The sequence below is a fragment of the Rhagoletis zephyria genome, unplaced genomic scaffold (genome assembly GCF_001687245.7).
Source record: "Rhagoletis zephyria isolate East Lansing unplaced genomic scaffold, Rhagoletis_zephyria_1.1 Rzeph_scaffold_00091, whole genome shotgun sequence".
In the NCBI taxonomy this organism is placed as follows: domain Eukaryota; kingdom Metazoa; phylum Arthropoda; class Insecta; order Diptera; family Tephritidae; genus Rhagoletis; species Rhagoletis zephyria.
The window spans coordinates 86,886-105,701 of NW_016157175.1; the positions used below are offsets into that span (position 1 = coordinate 86,886).

At 35.2% G+C, this 18,816-nt stretch overlaps 1 protein-coding gene across 1 annotated transcript in view; it reads left to right on the forward strand.

The window, feature by feature from the left end:
* dpy (fibrillin-like protein dumpy) overlaps positions 1 to 18,816 on the forward strand; it is a 231,098-nt gene that overhangs the window by 72,213 nt on the left and 140,069 nt on the right. The window contains exons 3-5 of the mRNA XM_017630594.1: positions 13,077 to 13,299; positions 14,351 to 14,452; positions 18,229 to 18,345. Of these exons, the coding sequence (XP_017486083.1) occupies positions 13,077 to 13,299; positions 14,351 to 14,452; positions 18,229 to 18,345 (442 nt within the window). The remainder of the gene's footprint in view (positions 1 to 13,076; positions 13,300 to 14,350; positions 14,453 to 18,228; positions 18,346 to 18,816) is intronic.

The following is an 18,816-nucleotide window of genomic DNA, read 5'->3' on the forward strand; positions in this document are numbered from 1 at the left end:
ACGACTGCAGCAGTTGTCATAGCCGCCGACTATCTATTAAAGACAAACGCACACAAATGCGCATACACACACATACGAATGATTATTGAAATGCTAAATACTACGAAATTGCTAACGCAATCAAAAGCCAAGCAGCAACAACGTAATGCATAAAAATAGCCGCATTAGCTGTAAAATTAAATTGTAGAACAAAAACAGTAAGAAAAATGCCAAATTAATGGAAGAGATAGTCATCAATATGTAACAAATGACGATATCGGCACACTACAAACGCAAAATGAATCAGATAAAAAAGTAGCAAAAAATTAAGAATTTCTAAGGTGCAGCTGAAGTTTTTATACCCAATATACAGGCTAATATTTCACTTATATAAATTTGTAAATAAGCACATAAATATGTATATATGCATTTAAAATGGCGAATTATTTTACTGAAAAAAAAAATTAACGGCAACTCTATCAAAAACTACTTCCAAAAACAGATCTAACATAATTTTTTCGATTAAATATTTCCACGAAAATATTCAAACAATTGGTTTTTCTTTAACTAAGTTTGGTTTTAGAATGGTGGCCACCCTATTTAAACTTAATTTTAAGTTATAAATGTTAAAAAGGTGCCAACGCGTAAACCTTTGCTTGAGTATTAGACAGATTTAATTGTTTTAATAAATTTTATTAGTTAACCATATGGTGAACCTATTATAAAATTTTCAGCTTTATTTTTTTTAGTACGAATTTTTGGTTTGTGATCTAAAAATAGTTTTCTAAAATAGGTTGCAAGCTTTATTACCTAAATTGGTATTTAGACAGGCGGTAACTCTATACTTTGTTTAATATAAGCTTTTTTCAACAATGTTTGCTTTTTTCCAACCTTTTATTTTATTTATTTTAAACATTTTTAATTAAAATTTTTTCACATTTTCTTATTTTTATATTTGTTCAAAATTATTTAAAATATTTTTATGTCCTGTTTAGAGCATTACTAAGTACATTTCGTACGATATTCATGAGGGAATATTTTACGCGCTACTTACTTATTTTATGTCTGGCCACCCTATCATAAATCTTCACGGATGAGAGCATTCTCAAGCTACTTTTTTTTCTACATCAATTTTGCTCTAGTTATAATTTTTCCATAGGAAGCAAACATATTCAAAAACTATTCATTTCTGGATAGGCGGCAACCCTACAAGAAAAACGTATCAAAACGATAAAAAAGTATCAAAGAGCTTTCGCTTGGCATCGATTTTATTTTTATATGTATAAGTGGAAACCTTACTTAAAGAATCACAATTTTTTAATCAAGATAAATGGCAGCCCTGCAAATAAAATCTGCCCATATAAAAGCTTTCTCAAACAATTTCCTCTCCACACCAATGTGGCTATATACTTTGATTAACTTATAGTTTTAGTTTGGTTTGCTTTTTTTGCATAGCTGTCAGCCAAATTTAGTAATATTTCAGACAAAAATTTTTTTGTAAATACATATTAACATATCTTAAATTTTTTTGTAAAGTTTTATTTATCGCATATATTTAGGTGGATTTTAAAAGTAGGTGGGCTGCAACTCAATAGACTTCCTTTTATTATCAATTTTATTTATTCTTTAATTATCATTTTTTTAATAAGTGGCAACCATAATAAAAATACAACAAAATTTCTGACCCAGATGGCAGCCATATTTAAAGCCCGTTCCAATATTTCCTGCGCTTATTTTCAAAAATCTTTTTCATATAAATATATAAATATCTGTACAGATCTTAACTTTCCCAAAGTATTTTCACTTGACAACAATTTTGTTATATTTTGTTAAACTTTTAGTCTTAACTTTAGTTTCTTGTATAGGTGGCAACCATATCTAATAATATTTTGAACTATTCGTGTTTTATTCATAAACTAAATATTAAATTTTCTGCGAAAATTTTAAGTAACACAATTATTAAGGTTTTATTTAAATTTTTTATAATTGGCAACTCTATAACAAGAAAATTTTAAATTATTGAAATCCTTAGTCCAATAACTATTCTGTAATATTTAAAAACATTTTATTTATTTATTTGTTTCATCTCGACATTTCTTTCAGACTAAAATTTCTGGATTTACACATTTAGTTTTCACTTTTATAGTATAAGTGGCAACTTTATTAAAACCTAAAACGTTTTTTTTTTTAACCCAAACTAAGTTATTTAAAATCTTGTGTACCTGGTTACCCTATTTAAAAATATTTCTCAATTGAAGCTTTCGTCTGCTTGACCGAGGATTTTATGATTTTTAGATTTCGGAACAGCTTTTCGTTCTAACAGATAAGAATTTTCCATTTCAAAGCCCCCGCATGCAATTCGTGTTTGAGCTTTTATGTATGTGTGTCAGTCACTCTCATATTCTATATAAAAGACTCTCCCAGCGATCCAGACAGCAAAGAGCAGGCAAGAAGAAGCCTGTGTCATTGATATTTTCTGCCAGTCAGACTTTCCTAAATGATTCCTTAGCTCTACCTTTTAAACAATTCATACCAATAATAATTATTTTAGTAGCCTGTACCCAAGCGCATTTATGTGCCGGGTATAACAAAATATCAAATACAAGAGATTAATTAGTTGTGTCAAAAAATTTTAGAAACAAAACAAAGTAAGCGCATAGCAATATTTGGCGAAAGCAGAAAGTAACATGCTAACAATGAGTAATCAAACGACTACAAAAGCCATTAATAATATGGCAAAATACCATAAATACATAAATACAGTTGTATCCCTCATAAGCTATGCTATGGAAGCGTGCGTGCGTACGTGCGCGCGCGCGCTTAAATTGGCAAATGACTTTAATACCCACAAAGGTTATTGACTTCTTTTGCTGATTGGTGGTATAAGTAGAATACCGTTAGGTTTTTGTAGTTGTTGTTATTGTCTATAATTACTACTAACCACCAATTGAATGTGTCACTGCTGTTTTCAGTGGCAGTCAGCAAATTTGCTGGTCATTTGTCAATCGTTTAATGGCTGGCTGGCTTAATTGTCTGTTAAAATTTAAAAGCTTACACAATTCAAATCATCATCAATATCAAAATTTATCATAGTTTCATGCATTTCGATAAAAATTAGCTATTAAAAACTGTGCTGTAATAATAATTTTAAATAGCTAACTAAAATACCAAAATGAAAATAAAATATTGTTTAATAAAAAAAATAAACACGTAGGGGGGTACATTTGAAAAAAGTTACTTGACTAAATGTATAGAGAATTGCTAACATCGCATGCGCATTCCTGTTTATATTTCTGTTGAATTTAAGATATTCGATTTTTGATGGGTTTTTAATTTGACTGGGATCATAAAACTTTAAAAGTATAATTTCTCTATTTAAAATAAAAAGCTCTGCCTTTTATCAGCTTATTCGAATTCAGTTATCTTATTATATCGGAAAAAATCACCGCTTTGGGCTTCTTTAAAGTACAAGCACAATATGGACTTCAACAAAAGACTTAAGTAGCGAACTTGATTTTCAAATATCTTCCAAGGCTGTTATTTCTTTGCTTATTTTGTAATATTTCAATCGCTTTTACATACAAGTCTACTCGAAAGTTGTCATTGACTCCCAGATGACATATCTATATTGTCAAAGAATAGCATATCTTCAGTAAAAATAGTTTATGAACCAGAAATAAATTATTCATTTGCTTTGTATTAAAGGTGCGTACAGTAACTAATGGTAAAATTTAGAATATATAACCTGACACAGAGAAACTAGTTTTTTTAACCACAAAAATATCTATATAAATATTTGTTTCTAAACTATCGCTTGAAGTTTATAAAATGAGAAGATTAATTTAATAGAAAAGGGCCAAAATTGTATACCCACAATAATATTCGACTATAACTAGAACGTTGATTTAGTTTTTGGCATCATCAATGGCATCATTGAAAATATGTCAGAATGAAGCCGCATAGTTCCAAAAGATTGAATGTTTGGGCTTGAAAAGGGTGAAATCTATGCTACAAATAACTCAGCTGGATCAGTATATTTATTTGTTAGCCAATCCGCCAGCAAGGCAGACCGTCCCGGCCTCCACATTCTTGGTAGGACTGAAGACCAACTTATGATCGGTGTAATATCTGACGGATCAGCCAATCTGACTTAACTGCCTGGTTATGTTGGGTGCTACAAAGGAAAGAAAAAAGTGGCCAACTCCATTTTATTTAGCTCTATTTGACCCACGCTGGTAAGAGTACTCGCGTAAGGTTGTTTCTTTAAGTAAAACTTCTTTAGCGGCGGTTAGTTGGTTGGGCGTAAATTGACAAATTCAACAGAAATTGCACACGAAAATGGTTTGAATGGAAACAACTGCTTCTAAAATGTGTGCGTGTGGTATTAATTTAACAAAAACGTGCTAATCAAAGGTTAAAGAATAAGACTTAGATACAGACCAATATAAATATTAATATAAAGGTAATTATAAAGAAAATGATATTTATAGAGACACAGAGCTTCAATCTGGGAACTATTTCAGGATTTTAGAGATTTTCGGGATTCCCGGGACTAAATCAAGATTTTCAACACTATTTCGGGTTTCTAGGACTATTTCTAGATTTTCGGAACAATTTCGGAATTATTTATCTATGCTGTTATTTTCATATTCATCGACACTGTTATCGATATAATAATCGATTTTGTTATCGAATTTTCGCGATGTTTTAACTGACTTTGTTATCGATTTTTTTCGATACTTTAATTACTTATGGTATCGATATTTTTATCGAATTTGTTATCGATATTTTTGTTGATGTTGCTATCTATTAAAAAATCTATCTCGTTATGGATTTACCGATATCGTTATCGGTATATTTATCGATACAGTTATCTATTTTTTTATCGATATAATAATCGGTACATAACATGTGATCACACGATTTGACATAACATGACATTACATGACATTAAATCACATAATGTGACATGACATCACATCGCATGATATACATATGATATCACAAGTTATAACATCACATAGCAATGTCATCACATTATATCATCACACCACGTAATATGACGTCATATGACATGACATCACATCATATAACAGAACATCACATGATCCTGAATGGGAAGGTAGGAAAAAGATAAAATATAACCTTAACCTTATAACATTATTTTTACTAGCCTGTCGTTTTATTTATAATTTTGAACCAATGATATGCATGTGTGCATACATTTATTAGTTCCCCAGTGCGGCCTAGGCGTACTTACTTTTTTAGCTTAATTTTAGGCGTACCCCAACTGCCTCGCTTTCTCAAATCAGATGCTTAATACAGTCATCCAGAAGCCAGGTGGTATTCTTCATGAAAGTTCTTATCGAAAAAATTGCGAACCCGATGCACTGAAGCACTTTACGCTCACAAAAGACATATTTTTTTAATTAATTAACTAAGCAAAATGCACATTAGGGTTTGAGTCAAGGCATTATGACTCCATAATATTTGACGGGTGATTTCTATGCTTTTCACATTTTTTTTTTTCCTAATTGCTCGAAAACAAAGGCAATCAAAAATTAGCTTTGATTGATCATTTTTTTGCTCGCTTTTATTTCACACACATATTTGTTGTCGTTGCTCTACGCATTCTCATTTCATGCACTGCATTCCTAAACTAATTGACACTAATTCAATTTATTAAAAGCACCACATGTATGAACAAAAAAAAATATCAGAGCAAATGCAATCGACATAAACAATTTACCTTAGATATCTCTAAAAAAAAAGAGGAATAAAGCAGCTGAAATTGCTGCCAGGCACGCGATTGACACTTTTGTTGTAAAAGAAAAAAAATCCGGCATATTGTATACATATGTGTGTACCTATATGAGTATATAAATATATAAGACATTCCTACCGGCAGATGACACTCGGTCGCCGATCGCCGTCCGCGAGTTTGTCAAGTAGGTAAACGAATTAATGTATTAAAGAAACGCTAATTGACAGTTATGTATAACGGTAACAATTGTTATTTGTCTTTATTTTCCCTCACTTTTGCTCTGCAGCAACGCTATTAAGAGCACCACGCTGCACAAAGTTTGCATTTCAAGTGTAAAAATACAAAAATAAAAAATGAAAGAATTGCCCACAAAGCCAGCCACAGGCATGCAGCATGACAAAATCTAATAAAAATGTGCTCGAATGCATGTACGGTGCTTGTTTTAATAGATTTAATTGCAAGCGCGATTGCACTTGAAATCGACTGCTGCGCTGCTGCTAATGCTGACGACAGCAGTGATTGCGGCTGTGCACCGGCATCGCTGTTGTTAGCAGCAATGTCATGGGAGCACTTTTATGCGCGGCATTGTCTGCGGTACTTTATTTTATTTTTTTGTAATTTTTTATTTTTTACTTTTTAGTGTTGCATTTGCATTGTACTTGTTTTTTGCATTTGGATAATTAAAAGTTTGTTTGTTGTTTAATGATTTTTTTTTTTTTTTTTTTTTGTAGCAAAGATTTTTTCCATAATAAGTGTACGATAATACTCTCTTGACGCCCAATGAGCCATAATGCATACGTACAGTGATGGGCATAAAAGGGTGCATTGCAAGAGAATCTCAAGCAGAAACTGGGGACTAAATTTGAAAAACTTATTATTTTTTTATATGCCATTATAATTTTTTTTTTTGTCTGAACCAGGTACAAAGCAACGCATCATATCCCTTTTAATCTGTTTTAAATCTGCATGATTAACTAATAAACGTAACATATCGCGGTATAATGTCTCATACCTAATTTTTGCAAAGGCGGGGCAGAAGCACACAAAAATGGTCCACCGTCTCATCCTCTTCAAGTCACGTCAAGCCAGGAGTTTGTGCCACGTGAAATGACCAGTCAGCAATCCAACAAGTTGTCTATAGTCTCGTCTGCTCAGTGATAGAAAAAAAACTACCTGGACCTTCTGAGAGGAAACATGAGTTTTGCCCACCTGCAGCCCCTCGATGCCTGCCAGTCATTCCTGAGCAAAGTTATTCACCCAGTTTCTGATGGTAGCTGCGATGGCCGAAGATGGAAGCACTATAACTGGTTGAGGATCTATAAATGCCTGATCTGTGCCAATTCTGGCCAAATGGTTAGATGTCTTATTACCAGGTACTCCTGAGTGACCTAGCACCCAGAGTAAATCACTTTCCAACATAATTTAGTCGAGACTTGCATTGCCGAACTAGTTTGGTAGTAGTTAGCCAATACCCCAAATGTAGCTTGGCTGTCACTGCAGACACGTTAACTCCTTCCCCACCACCAATTTTCCACCATGTAGTCCATGGCTTTGAGGATTGCAAATACCTCAGCCTGGGAGGCCCAAAACACACTCCCCAAGAGAAATGTGAAGCTTATGCCCATTAACTTCGTTGAGGACCCCAGATCCTGAGCCACAGTTAGTTTTGGAGGCAGCAGTGAAGATTTGACAATGTGTGAGTCCGTACTCAATACTGATATTAAAACAACATTCAGCCTCTGGGAATTCAATATTCTAGAATCTCTTCAACAAAGGTAATAGTGGCATACTATCCTGTGACATTGAATAGACACAAGTGCTCTCAGAGCTCTGCAGGTGGCCTTTAAGGCTTCCGCACGTATGAAGACACAAAGTGACGGTAAGTTCAGCTGTGCAGAGGTTGTGAAGAGAGCGCTTCCCCACGAATGCGTAACTCTACCGAGCTTTCCAGATATTTTAGCGTGAAGTATGTCATGCTAATAGTTCTGCAGCTTCTGGTGCTAGTATAGTCATCTTTAGCAACCTTAGTTATAAAGGCGACATCAGCTAGCCTCCAAAGTTGTGGTATGTAAAAAAGTGCAAGCGACGCAGTGAAAATATTTGCAAGGTCGCCAACAAAATCTTAACACCTTCTTTAAGCACAATAGGTACCAATAGGACCGGTCGATTTGAAACTGTCAAAAGACTCAGTAGCATATCTTATGGCATCTTAATTGGCCACAGTTCTGACAACAAACCAGTTGTACCTGTAACCACCGCCTGATTTCCAGAGAAGTGAGCCTTTTGAAGAACAGATAGAGTGTCTCAACCGTAGTCCACGTTAAGCAGGCATAAGGTCTCTTGAGTGAACCCAGCTTTGTGGTTTGGAGCTCTTACCAGCTTAGATATTTGACCCAAGGTTTCAATACCGCTACAGTATTACTTAAAAGACGCCCGCTTCGCAGAGCGAATTAGCCTCTTATACGCGCTTTGCGTGCAGCGGTCTCATTCCCAGTCCATCTCAAAATTAGTTTTCAAGGCCCGGTTTCTCGACAGACCCCTCAACGTATGAAGCTCCTTATCCAACCAGGGAGTAGGCGTACGGCTAAGAGGTGCACGAGACAGACAAGCCTTACCCAAACTCACACGTAGGGCAGCGGTTAAATTAACCACCGCCTCACTAATGACTTGAGTGCATCGTATCCTTTGTGGCCTCGTCGTGGTCTGGTTACCAAGCTCCTCCTTAAAACACGGCCAGTCCATTTTTTTTTCAAGTTTCGCAATGGCGCAGAGCAGTTTCTTGAAGTATATTCTGATTCAATGTTCGATGTTTATTAAATGGTAATAAAACATCAGATTTTCCATCAGTACACATTTCTATGACCAAATCTGTACACAAATAGCAAAATCAAAAAGCTACAAAGAGTAATACGTTTTGTATTCAAAATCGTATTCGCCAATTAATAAATTCAGCCATACAACTTGTGTAGTTGTAGTGCACATCAATCGAATTGTTTTACGATTTTTATTTCTATTTTTTTCCTAACCATTTGTTATGCGACCACAAGGTCGTTATTAAATACGCTTTTGAAAAACTTCTGCGTTTTTTCAGTATAAAGTGGAGACACACAGCGCTCGCAGTGCTAAATAAATAAAAAAATATCATCTATAACAGTAGCACTTAGACAATTACAACAGTGTCAATGGGTGGCTTGTGGCGGCAGCTCAATTCTACCTACAGCCTGCGCTCAAAAACTCAGAAAAAAAAAATAATGCTCGCCGCCAGTTAGACGCTCACTCAGCGGCAGAGCAGTCAGTGTCAGCTGATAAAATCGGCGCACATCCACAAACTTGAACTTGAAAGCGCTGGCACTAATGGCGCATGCCAATGGCAATTGGCAATTGTAAAGCAATGCAGGCAACTAGAAGTAGAGAATATTTATTTAAGAAAAAAGTTGGGCTAGACAAGCCAATTGCAGGTGAGAAGAATCAATTCTCAATTGCTTATGCTTAACGCTAATGCATGTAAGTATTTACAAGCTTGCATTATTTTCATATTTTCGATTGTGATTTTCAATTTTGCGGTAAATCGCTTGTGGCGCTCAATTATTGGCGAGTCTCAGCGTTGCAAAACATTTAAATTATTTTCGGAATTGTTCTACACTTTTCGAAGCTTTTGATAATTCGAAAAATAAGTTGCATTTAGCGTTTTCCCTAAAGTGAAAACAAAAGACTTAAGCAACGAACCTGACGGCACGAAATGAAAATACCTGCAGCAGTTAGCAAGTAGCGAATTTTGGAATTAGCGACTAATACTTTAGATTAAAACTAAAATTTGTATATTCTTATTCTTTCTATATTCATATAAAATCGCGTTTATGTCAATCAAATGGCTATCCGCTTGCGCCGGTGTCCTTTGTTTTTCATTACATTTCTTGCCTTTGCCTTTTTCATCTGTTCGCATTTACATGAAACTAAGCGCATAGTTACTTGAAATTTAAGTATTCATAAAATGTTTTTTTTTGCTAGTTTTTAATATAGAAAATCGCGCAATGATGCGTAACAATTAAGCATGCAAAAGTTAAGTGGAAAAAAAAATACTAAACAGATAAAATGTTAAACTTTAAATATTTTGCTGCTTCAAAGTTGAAGGTTATTGCGTCAACTGCATAACATGAAAATACATAAAATAGAAATATTAAAATAGATGCCATATATGTACTGCTACAGCTTTTGAACTAACAAGCGAGTCTCCTACTAATTACTTGAAAGTGTGTCTGCTTCTTCCATTCGAAATAGCTTAGAAATGACTCAAACTTAAAGTTCAGGTAATAAGGTCCTCCTTATACTAGCATGTTCAGATATTCAGCTAAATAGGGGAAATTGGATATAAATTTTTGACCGCTTAAAAACTGGACATACATAATTTTTTTCCAATTAAAAATCAGAGAACTACTTTTTAGGCTTTTTAAAACTGAACATAAATTTATGGTCACATAAAAGCTAGACATATATATCTATAGTTAAAAATAGAGCATACATTTTCGTCATTTTAGGACCTGGGAATCAATTTTTAGTCGTTTTAAAACTAGCCATAAACTTATGGTCACTTAAAACCTGAACATAATTATTTGGCCATTCAAAAATTTTGCGAACATAATTTTTTGTCATGCCATAAATATATGGTCATTACAGATCTGTGCATAATGTTTTATACTTCTTAAAATTAAAAAATGTTTTTTTTTCAGTTTTTATGGTCAAAAAATTATTTCTCATTTTCAAATTGTCAAAACTTCGTTTGTTGTTTTTTATTGAGCCAAAAACTTTATTCAAATTTTTTAAATAATCAGAGCTTTGTGTCCAATTTTTGAATGGCCAAAACTTTAGGTGCCATTTTTAAATTACCAAACCTTCGCGTCAAATTTTTCAATTAAAAATAATAATAGATTGGCGAAAATATATTCCTGCGACCCATGAAGCGAGAAAATTTAATTTTCCCCAGGGGGAAACTAACAATCCAGGCAACCCATTTTATAAATCTCTCATTCTTGGTCGAGGCAATGCCGTACACTCAAATGAAGTGTGTTACAAGGTCTCGGTATTCCCAGACCCTCTATGGTTTCCATTTTGGTAGATGCGAAGTGAGCTGTGATTTTATTAGTTCGATAATAAGAACACAAACAAAAACGGTGTTTGTAGTGAATTCAATTGATGACAGACCGGAAAGCCGAAGTCGATTTTCCAAGTATTCATTTCACATTCTACTTCAGGCCTGGAAGGGGCTAAGTAGATAGAAGACATAATGTTCAGTTTGCACTGCGATCCTGGGTTTATTGTGTCGTCAAAACTCATCGCAAGACCTATCCGAGATATCCAGCAGTATCCGGACTGGCATGAAGTGAATATGCGTAATCTGTAGCCACAGGGAACCCTTCTTTTAGCGACTGCGTCCCATTATAAAAGTAGCTCAGTTGTATTGCTGCCGCGGTGGTGTAGTAACGACAGTAATCTTGGAAGCTAATTTCTAGGGTGTTCATGTGAGCTTGCAGCCTACAATGACCCGTCAGTATACTTGTTGAATGCCTTAAACTGGTCTAAAAAAGAGTCATTAGATTAAGTTGGTACGCCGCAGCACATGCGATGTCTCTCAATTGCTTCTTCCATGCAGCGCTTCTCTGAGGCTGCTGCTTACCTTGCTTCCTCATAACCTTACCTTACCCTTTTTTCCAAGATTTTTCCCTTGCTTTCCCTTGAACTGAGACCTTTTGATTTTATCTTTCGCGACTTCTTCACGGTATGTTCTGCAACGTCAGGTCGGGGATGGATGTTGCACGTACTCATGGCACCCGATATACAATAGCGCACCAGCCGATGAAGAATGGTAAACGACCCTCTCACGGAGTTGAAGGCAGTCCACTCGGACAATTCTACTGCTCCATATGTTACTTTTGGCCAGGCTATCATGGTAAAAATATAACCTCTGGAAGACATAGAATATCATCCAGGAAAACGAAATTAAGTTGACCATTCTCATTACATCTAAGCCAAAGTTCTACTATCTCTGGTTAGTGAATGTTCATATTATAAGAGCTCGGAACTCTCGCATTCCCTGTTTTAAAATAAATGAACGATATGGAAACCCACCGTTAGCCGGTTCAACTGCTTATATTTTGCTGTAATGAATATTCTCGTGATCTGAAGGTTATTGTACTTCGAAACGGATTTCAAGTTCAGCTTGGTTACATTTTTGGATGCTTTCTGAAGGTGGTCTAGTAGTTGGAATATCTTTTTAACAGCTTGGCTTTCACTGCAGGCTATTATTTAGTATACAAGCCACTTTAGTTGGAACCATTTCCATAGAGAGATTTCCAGTCTAGTCAGTCCCTCAAGAGAGTGTCTACCCAGCTAGCAGTTATTCCAGAATTCAAAGGATATTTGTCCGACAATCATATAAATATTTCTCTGTGGAAAGATATAATATACAAGCCTGAGCTTGCCTGAGCCTGCCTGAATATGTACAATAAAGCAAATTAATGTATAGAATTAACAAAAACAACCAAGCTCTGAAGTATAAATAGCGGTTGAATAAGGAAATGAATTAGCAACAAGAGCTAGCGAGGTGTCCATAGCTCAGTGGTTAGCGCTTCTGACTTTGCACATCGATGAGGCGGGTTCGATCTCTGCTGAAGTCTAGAAAAAAGAAGTCTGATGAGGAGATGTGGTGATCTCCGAAATAGCTTCTACAACTTCTACCGCTTAGACTTTGTTGCCTTTTCCATTTTTCCTAAATAAATCGTGGTTCAAAGCTCAACAAAGTGTATCAAAGAATGACACTAATTAAAATTTGCAATTAGATTTAGTTTTAACTTAAGAGGAATGATTAAACATACTTTGAGAAATGAAAGCAACTTCATTTACCTTCATGGTATATGTATCAATTAAAGCGCTTTTGACTTCCTAATTAATTGTTTGTGCCATTGGTAAATACGAAAAAGGAAACATAAACTATACTCCAACACGATTAGTTACAATGGCGGAATACTGAGAAAACATTGTTGTTTTGAGATAAGTAATAAACCAAATTACCCGAAATCAATTTTGCTGACTATTTAAATTTAAAAGCAGAAATATAGTATTTATTAAGCTTTGCTAATCGTGGTTTTGTTTGTTAACAAAATCACGTAAAATTTTCATTACGGCTATTGAATGTATAATTTACTAAGTACTTATATTTCGTTACAAACTTAGTTTAGTTTGTAAGTTTTTCTATTTTTATTTAATAATTATTTTTTTTTACTATTTCCTGTAACTAATTTTATTTTCGCTTTCTCTCCACTTCTCCGTTTCTTTGCAGGTACATTCACAAATCAAAACAATACGATCGGACCAAGCGCATTTGAAAAATAGCCGTTTTGGTGGCGAAGTATTTTTTCTTAATCTCGAAGATGGCAATTTCGGTTGTCAAGTTAATGAGTCTACAGATTATTTACAAATATTCGAATTATCGAAATTATGCGACGGCAGGCGAGATTGTTTTCTCGGTGCCGATGAGCTGAGAGATGAGCTCAAATGCACAAGTGAGTAATGAAGTATAAATAAATGATAATAATAAGTTTACAATTAAATAAGAGCCTTTTTTATAAGACAATTCATAGGCATTAGGCAAGATAGTTTGAAAGATTTTGTTTGTACTGGCACGAGAGTCTTACACTAAAAACCTTCCTTACAAGCTTTCATGGTGAAAAGCTCTTTTGACAGATAGCACTGGAGCATGCTCCAAATGGAGATGTATATTATTTTGCTCGCACTGCTCCAACGGTTGCAATGGCCGAGTGAACAAAGCGCTGGCGAGTGATCCGAGGTTCGCATCCTCGGACCGAGAAATTTTTTTCTTTTTATTTAATTCATTTTTTTCTATTATTTTAGGATTATATTGAAAAAAAAAATATATATCTAGCCAAAGATGATCTCTGGTCACCACTTAGTAGCGGTGTTTTTCTGGCATTTCTTCTCTCCGTAGCGTATCATTCCCAATCTGCATTTCTGCGCACTTGCGGCCATCTTTCCAATAATTTCGATGTGCAGTGCCGACCGCTGCGTTATTGGCGAACTTATCAAAAAGGAATAAGGGTTCGAGTGAATTTAATTTCAAAGTCACCACCAAAATACTTTGGTTTTCTCTATTCCCATCTCACAAACCACTATCATAAATTGTCAGAAGTTAGAGGCGAACGAATATATGTAGGTAGGAGAAAATGTGCCCGGGGTGGATGTTAGGGCAAGCCCGCGGATAAGCAACATTAGACCCTATTCCTATAGCCAGTATACCGCTCAGTTCATCCTGTTGTGTGCATTCCCTGGCATGGCACCATTAAACCTACTTAAGTCCTCGCAACAAGGAGAACGAGAGATTTAATTTAAGAAAGTTTCACATACAATTTTTTTAGAAATTTTTAACTCTTATATTTCATTTAGAGCTAAGAATCCGCTGAACTCTTTTGTTGAATCGCTTTCATAAATAATTGCAAACCAGCAGCGCCTTTTTTTTATTTACACCGCTACATATGTATGTACACTAAATATTGTTACGGTGTTAAATTGTAATTTCCGTTTACGCTTTAATTGCAGATGACTGTGATAAGGATGGCACTCAGTGCACGAATGGTGTTTGCTTGAATGGCGTTTGCCATTGTAACGACGGCTTTGGCGGTTGTAATTGCGTTGAGCGAGGTGAGTGAGCGATAAATCTATAATACATATGTATCTATATGATTGAGTTATTTTTTCAACGACTACAACTACAAATTGTATTGCATTTACGTAGTTTTGTATTCGTAGTTGTACACAATGTAATTAAGATTTATTGTTAAGTTTGTGAGCGGCGCGAATTGGTAGAAAAGGATTTCCTTCGATTAGGCTGTACATAGATAAAGCTTTAATGATTACCAGTGTTGTAACAAATGTATTTATGTAAGATTTCTATTGGAGATCAACAAATGTTATTAAGTGTTAAGCGTAAGATAGTTTCTTCGTATGCTTTTACGAATAGACAGAGAAATATTAAGTAGAATGCAGAGCCGATCATAGACTTTTCTTCTGTAAATGTGATGAAAATTTTAAATACTGGCCTATTAAACTAACTAAAGCTTCTAAAATATTTAATATAATTTTTAGCATTGCTAACTAAAGTAGTTTAATAATAGTTATTAATATAATTAAAGCTTATAAATTAGTAACATCGCTTAAATTTTGTATCTAGGTAGTAACTGAACTAATCTAAATTGGCTGAGTATATTCGTTTATTAAGCTAGTAATTAAGGCAAGCCATCGAACAACGTTAGCTTAGGTTTCGGCTGCGAGCACAGTAGTTTGAAATCGTGGATCATGACCGCTTCTAAAAAATTTACTATGAAGGATCGGGAGATCTCAAGCAAATTTCATGTCCACAGATTTGGCATAATTTTCCAAAAATTTCTGAACCCAGGAACTTCCTCCTTCTCCTGCAAAGTGTTTTGGTAAATACAGACAATAGATGGCTTAAGACTACAGGTTATCGTACATCTCTGTAGCTTCTTCTGCAGAAGTTATTGCGATGGTTTCCTCCTACATATCTTCCAATAGCAGGGTAGTCTTCAGTTTTCAGCCTTACAGCAGAAGCTAAGGCTTTCATATGTTCAGGAAGTATTTTACTTTGCAGCAGGTGCTCAGACTACTTCACCCAATTATTAGCAATTCCCTTGAGAGATGATCCCCTTATAACGAGGTTAAAGAAATTGACCAGCATGCTTCCTTAGCTGGTGAAAAGAGCACTCCTCAACCATCCTGATTTAGGATCTGAAGCAGTCCGATATGGTTTTGAACAATATTCATCTAGTTCCTTGGTCTTCTGAGCAGAATTAGTTCATTTAACTTAGGATTTTACACCCTTTAAAAATCTTAAGGGCACGAACTGGGATCTCGGGAGTCTATGTTCAGCTCTCCCGTATCTGTAAGGAACTCGGCCTTATCAGATAGCTTGGTATTGGGCGCGTGCTTGCAAGTTATTTGTGCGGATTTAAAGGGTGGGGTGGGAAACTAGGCAATTGTTAGCGAGGAGCTGCTTATGAATCCTTTCAGTGCGCATTTCCCGTGCCCCAGGAGACGGAATATGGCGGTAAAATCTTGTGGGACCTGTTTAATAAGCATTGTCTTGCTTGGAAAATAAACTCTTTCAGTCCTTTCAAGTCACCGCAAGCAGGCATTCTTGTAGCACGGAACTCGTCCTATTTACGAGGAAGTATAAGATACCCCACTTGACTCTTACCCCACCTGGTGCTTCCCGAAGCACTAGACTAGTCAAAAATCTGGATCGTGTATACATAAGGGATGCACTCAGACTTAGAGGCACTGGGTGCATAACTGACTCAGGAACTGAACTGCTTAACTGTATCATGTTGCGCTCACAGTAGTTGGAAAATGCGTAGTCTCCCTTTTGGTCGCGTCTGAGTACTTTCTTGCTAGATTTATATCGGATTTTCTGTAAGCTAGCCAAGAAAGGCAGCCCCGATCGGTCACACGGTCTCGATAAAAAAGGGAATAGGAAAATCTTTGTCTACATTGCGTACCACTTTTTGGGGTTCGTCTCAGCACAGCCACCAGTCGAGAACGTACCAAAGTCGGTCAGGAGATCTCCTTAGGTTTACGAAGCCGTGAGCGTTCGTAGTGGTATTACAAGGGGTCGTTGCTATGGTATAAGCGTACCCATTTTTGGCGCGAACCCCTTTGTCTAACCAAAACTAATCTAACTTAACCAAAACAGTGATACATAGAACACTGGATAGAACGTACTTTTCTGAGTTAATCACCCTCCAATGTCGATTGCATTCTACTTGGGTTTAACTTGTATGTCATTGTACATAGTTCATTTTCAGAGGATTGGTAAGATTTAAGACTCGTCGGCTGGCCATTAGGACGTTTTGGATTTCGAAGTTCCACCGTGCTTGTTTCCTTTTCTCTCCTGGTTTATATACGGGACAGGCCTCATTGAGAGCTTTATTCTACGTAAAAATTTTAGTAAGAGCTCTAAAGATTTGGGGTCTACATAGAAGCCATCGATATATGTCGCTACAAAATTAGGATTAGGAGGTTCAATCTTTTCCAATTCCCCATCAGAGGGTGTTATGGTAAAGAAATAATTCTACAGATTAAAAGGCGGTGCCTCAAAATCTTACCGAATTACAAATTACCTGTCTACATGTAGAAAGTACGACAAGGATTCTTTAGCTTTTGTCGGCTTTTAGGGCAAAGCCGCTGAGGTCATCAAGCACGCCGCTGTCTGAAAGTTGATAATATTTTTTTCTAATTAAAGACTTATTCAGTGATGGCCAGTGCAGAGCCAATTGGCACATACGATCACTTTGTATATGTAGTGAGCAAGGTGAGGTATCAAGCTCAACTTATGCAGCCCCATAGGGCTGTTATAGCCCTTCTAATGTGCTCATTTACATTGCGCGGCTGGGTTATCTTTCAGTTTTTTTCCGGATTAATATTTAGGGCAGTTTTCATGAGCCAGTATTCAACAGCACAAATAGAGGCTTGAACTGAAGAGCACATAAAACTTGGGTATTCACCGTGTACTTCCGTAGGTGTGGGGAGAAGGCGCCACCCACTAACCCAGCGCGAGTGCTTTTTAAATGGTAAAAAATACACATAAATATAAGTAGCTAATCTTATTTTAAAATCTTGTAAACTATAATTTTTATTAATAACGAAAAATGTAACTAATTAGTTAATCTTTACTAGAAATAATCCGCTCTAAATTATTGTCTGCACATTTTAATGCAGACGAAAGGTTTACAAAAAAAAATCTCCGAAGGTAAGACTTTGATTAAATTAAAATAGCACCTTTTTTAATTGCTTTCAATTCTTAGCTTTCGTCTTAAGATAATGAATATTAATTTAGCTTAAATATGTAATATTAAAGAACTAATATGAAAAAAGGGAAAATCAATTTCCGCTAATTTAATAACCAATGAACTCAATCAACACAGCTCGCCAAGAAAATGAAATTTAAATGAACTTTTTACGCTACAAGCTCATTTAGCTAGATTTCTAATGCCACTAAAAATTAAACGTTTTTAAGATTGGTAAGAAAAACCATAATCAATAGTAATTACTTAAACACAACCATAGCAGTAAAAGCTAAGCTAAGTAGTTAAAGCTTATTTTAACACAGTAGCTATTAAATTACGAGTAACGAGTTAACGAACTACATAAGCTTACAAGAAAATTAAAAATAAACATAGAATATATTTATTATTATACAACCAAATCAACCGAAACAACTACAACAACAACAAAAAACAAAAACAATAACTCAACATACATACATACCTACATACATAAGTACTAAGTATAAAATGAAAAACTCATTATATTCTATAACAAAAAAAAAAAATAATAAAAAAAATTAACGCCACTGCTGCTGCACTGTTAATTCTAATGCGCTTCATCCTTCACGCTTCCAGATGAAAACGAATGCAAATATCGTCCATGCGACGTGTTTGCGCACTGCATCAACACGCTTGGCAGCTTCACGTGTACCTGCTTTCCCGGCTATCACGGCAATGGGCTTCACTGCGAAGGTAAGTTAATTTTGCACGCTTCGATTTAACACAGCACCACAACACACATATACAAATGTAATTATATATAGATATACATATACACATCCATACACTCACACTTGAATATATTTTTAAACAATTAAAATTGAGCTTAAATGCTAAGCAAAAACATTATCGTATTTGTATGTAGTGAGTTTCTAAGCCTAAATAAAACTCATCAACAATGGCAATGGCGGCGACACGGCAAACAGCAAACAAAAACATTTAAAAAAAAAATACAAAAACCAAAGTAATAAATGTAATAGAAAAAATTAGTTTTGGAAAAACTAGAAATAATCACAAAAGCGTTAAATTCTTAGTTTGCACCCTAATGTTTTTACTTATACAAAAAAAAAATACTCGCTTACTTACTTACTTATAAACTTACCAACATAGTACTTACCAACTTACCTACGTTTTTCTTTACGACGCGTTCGTTTTTCTACTTTT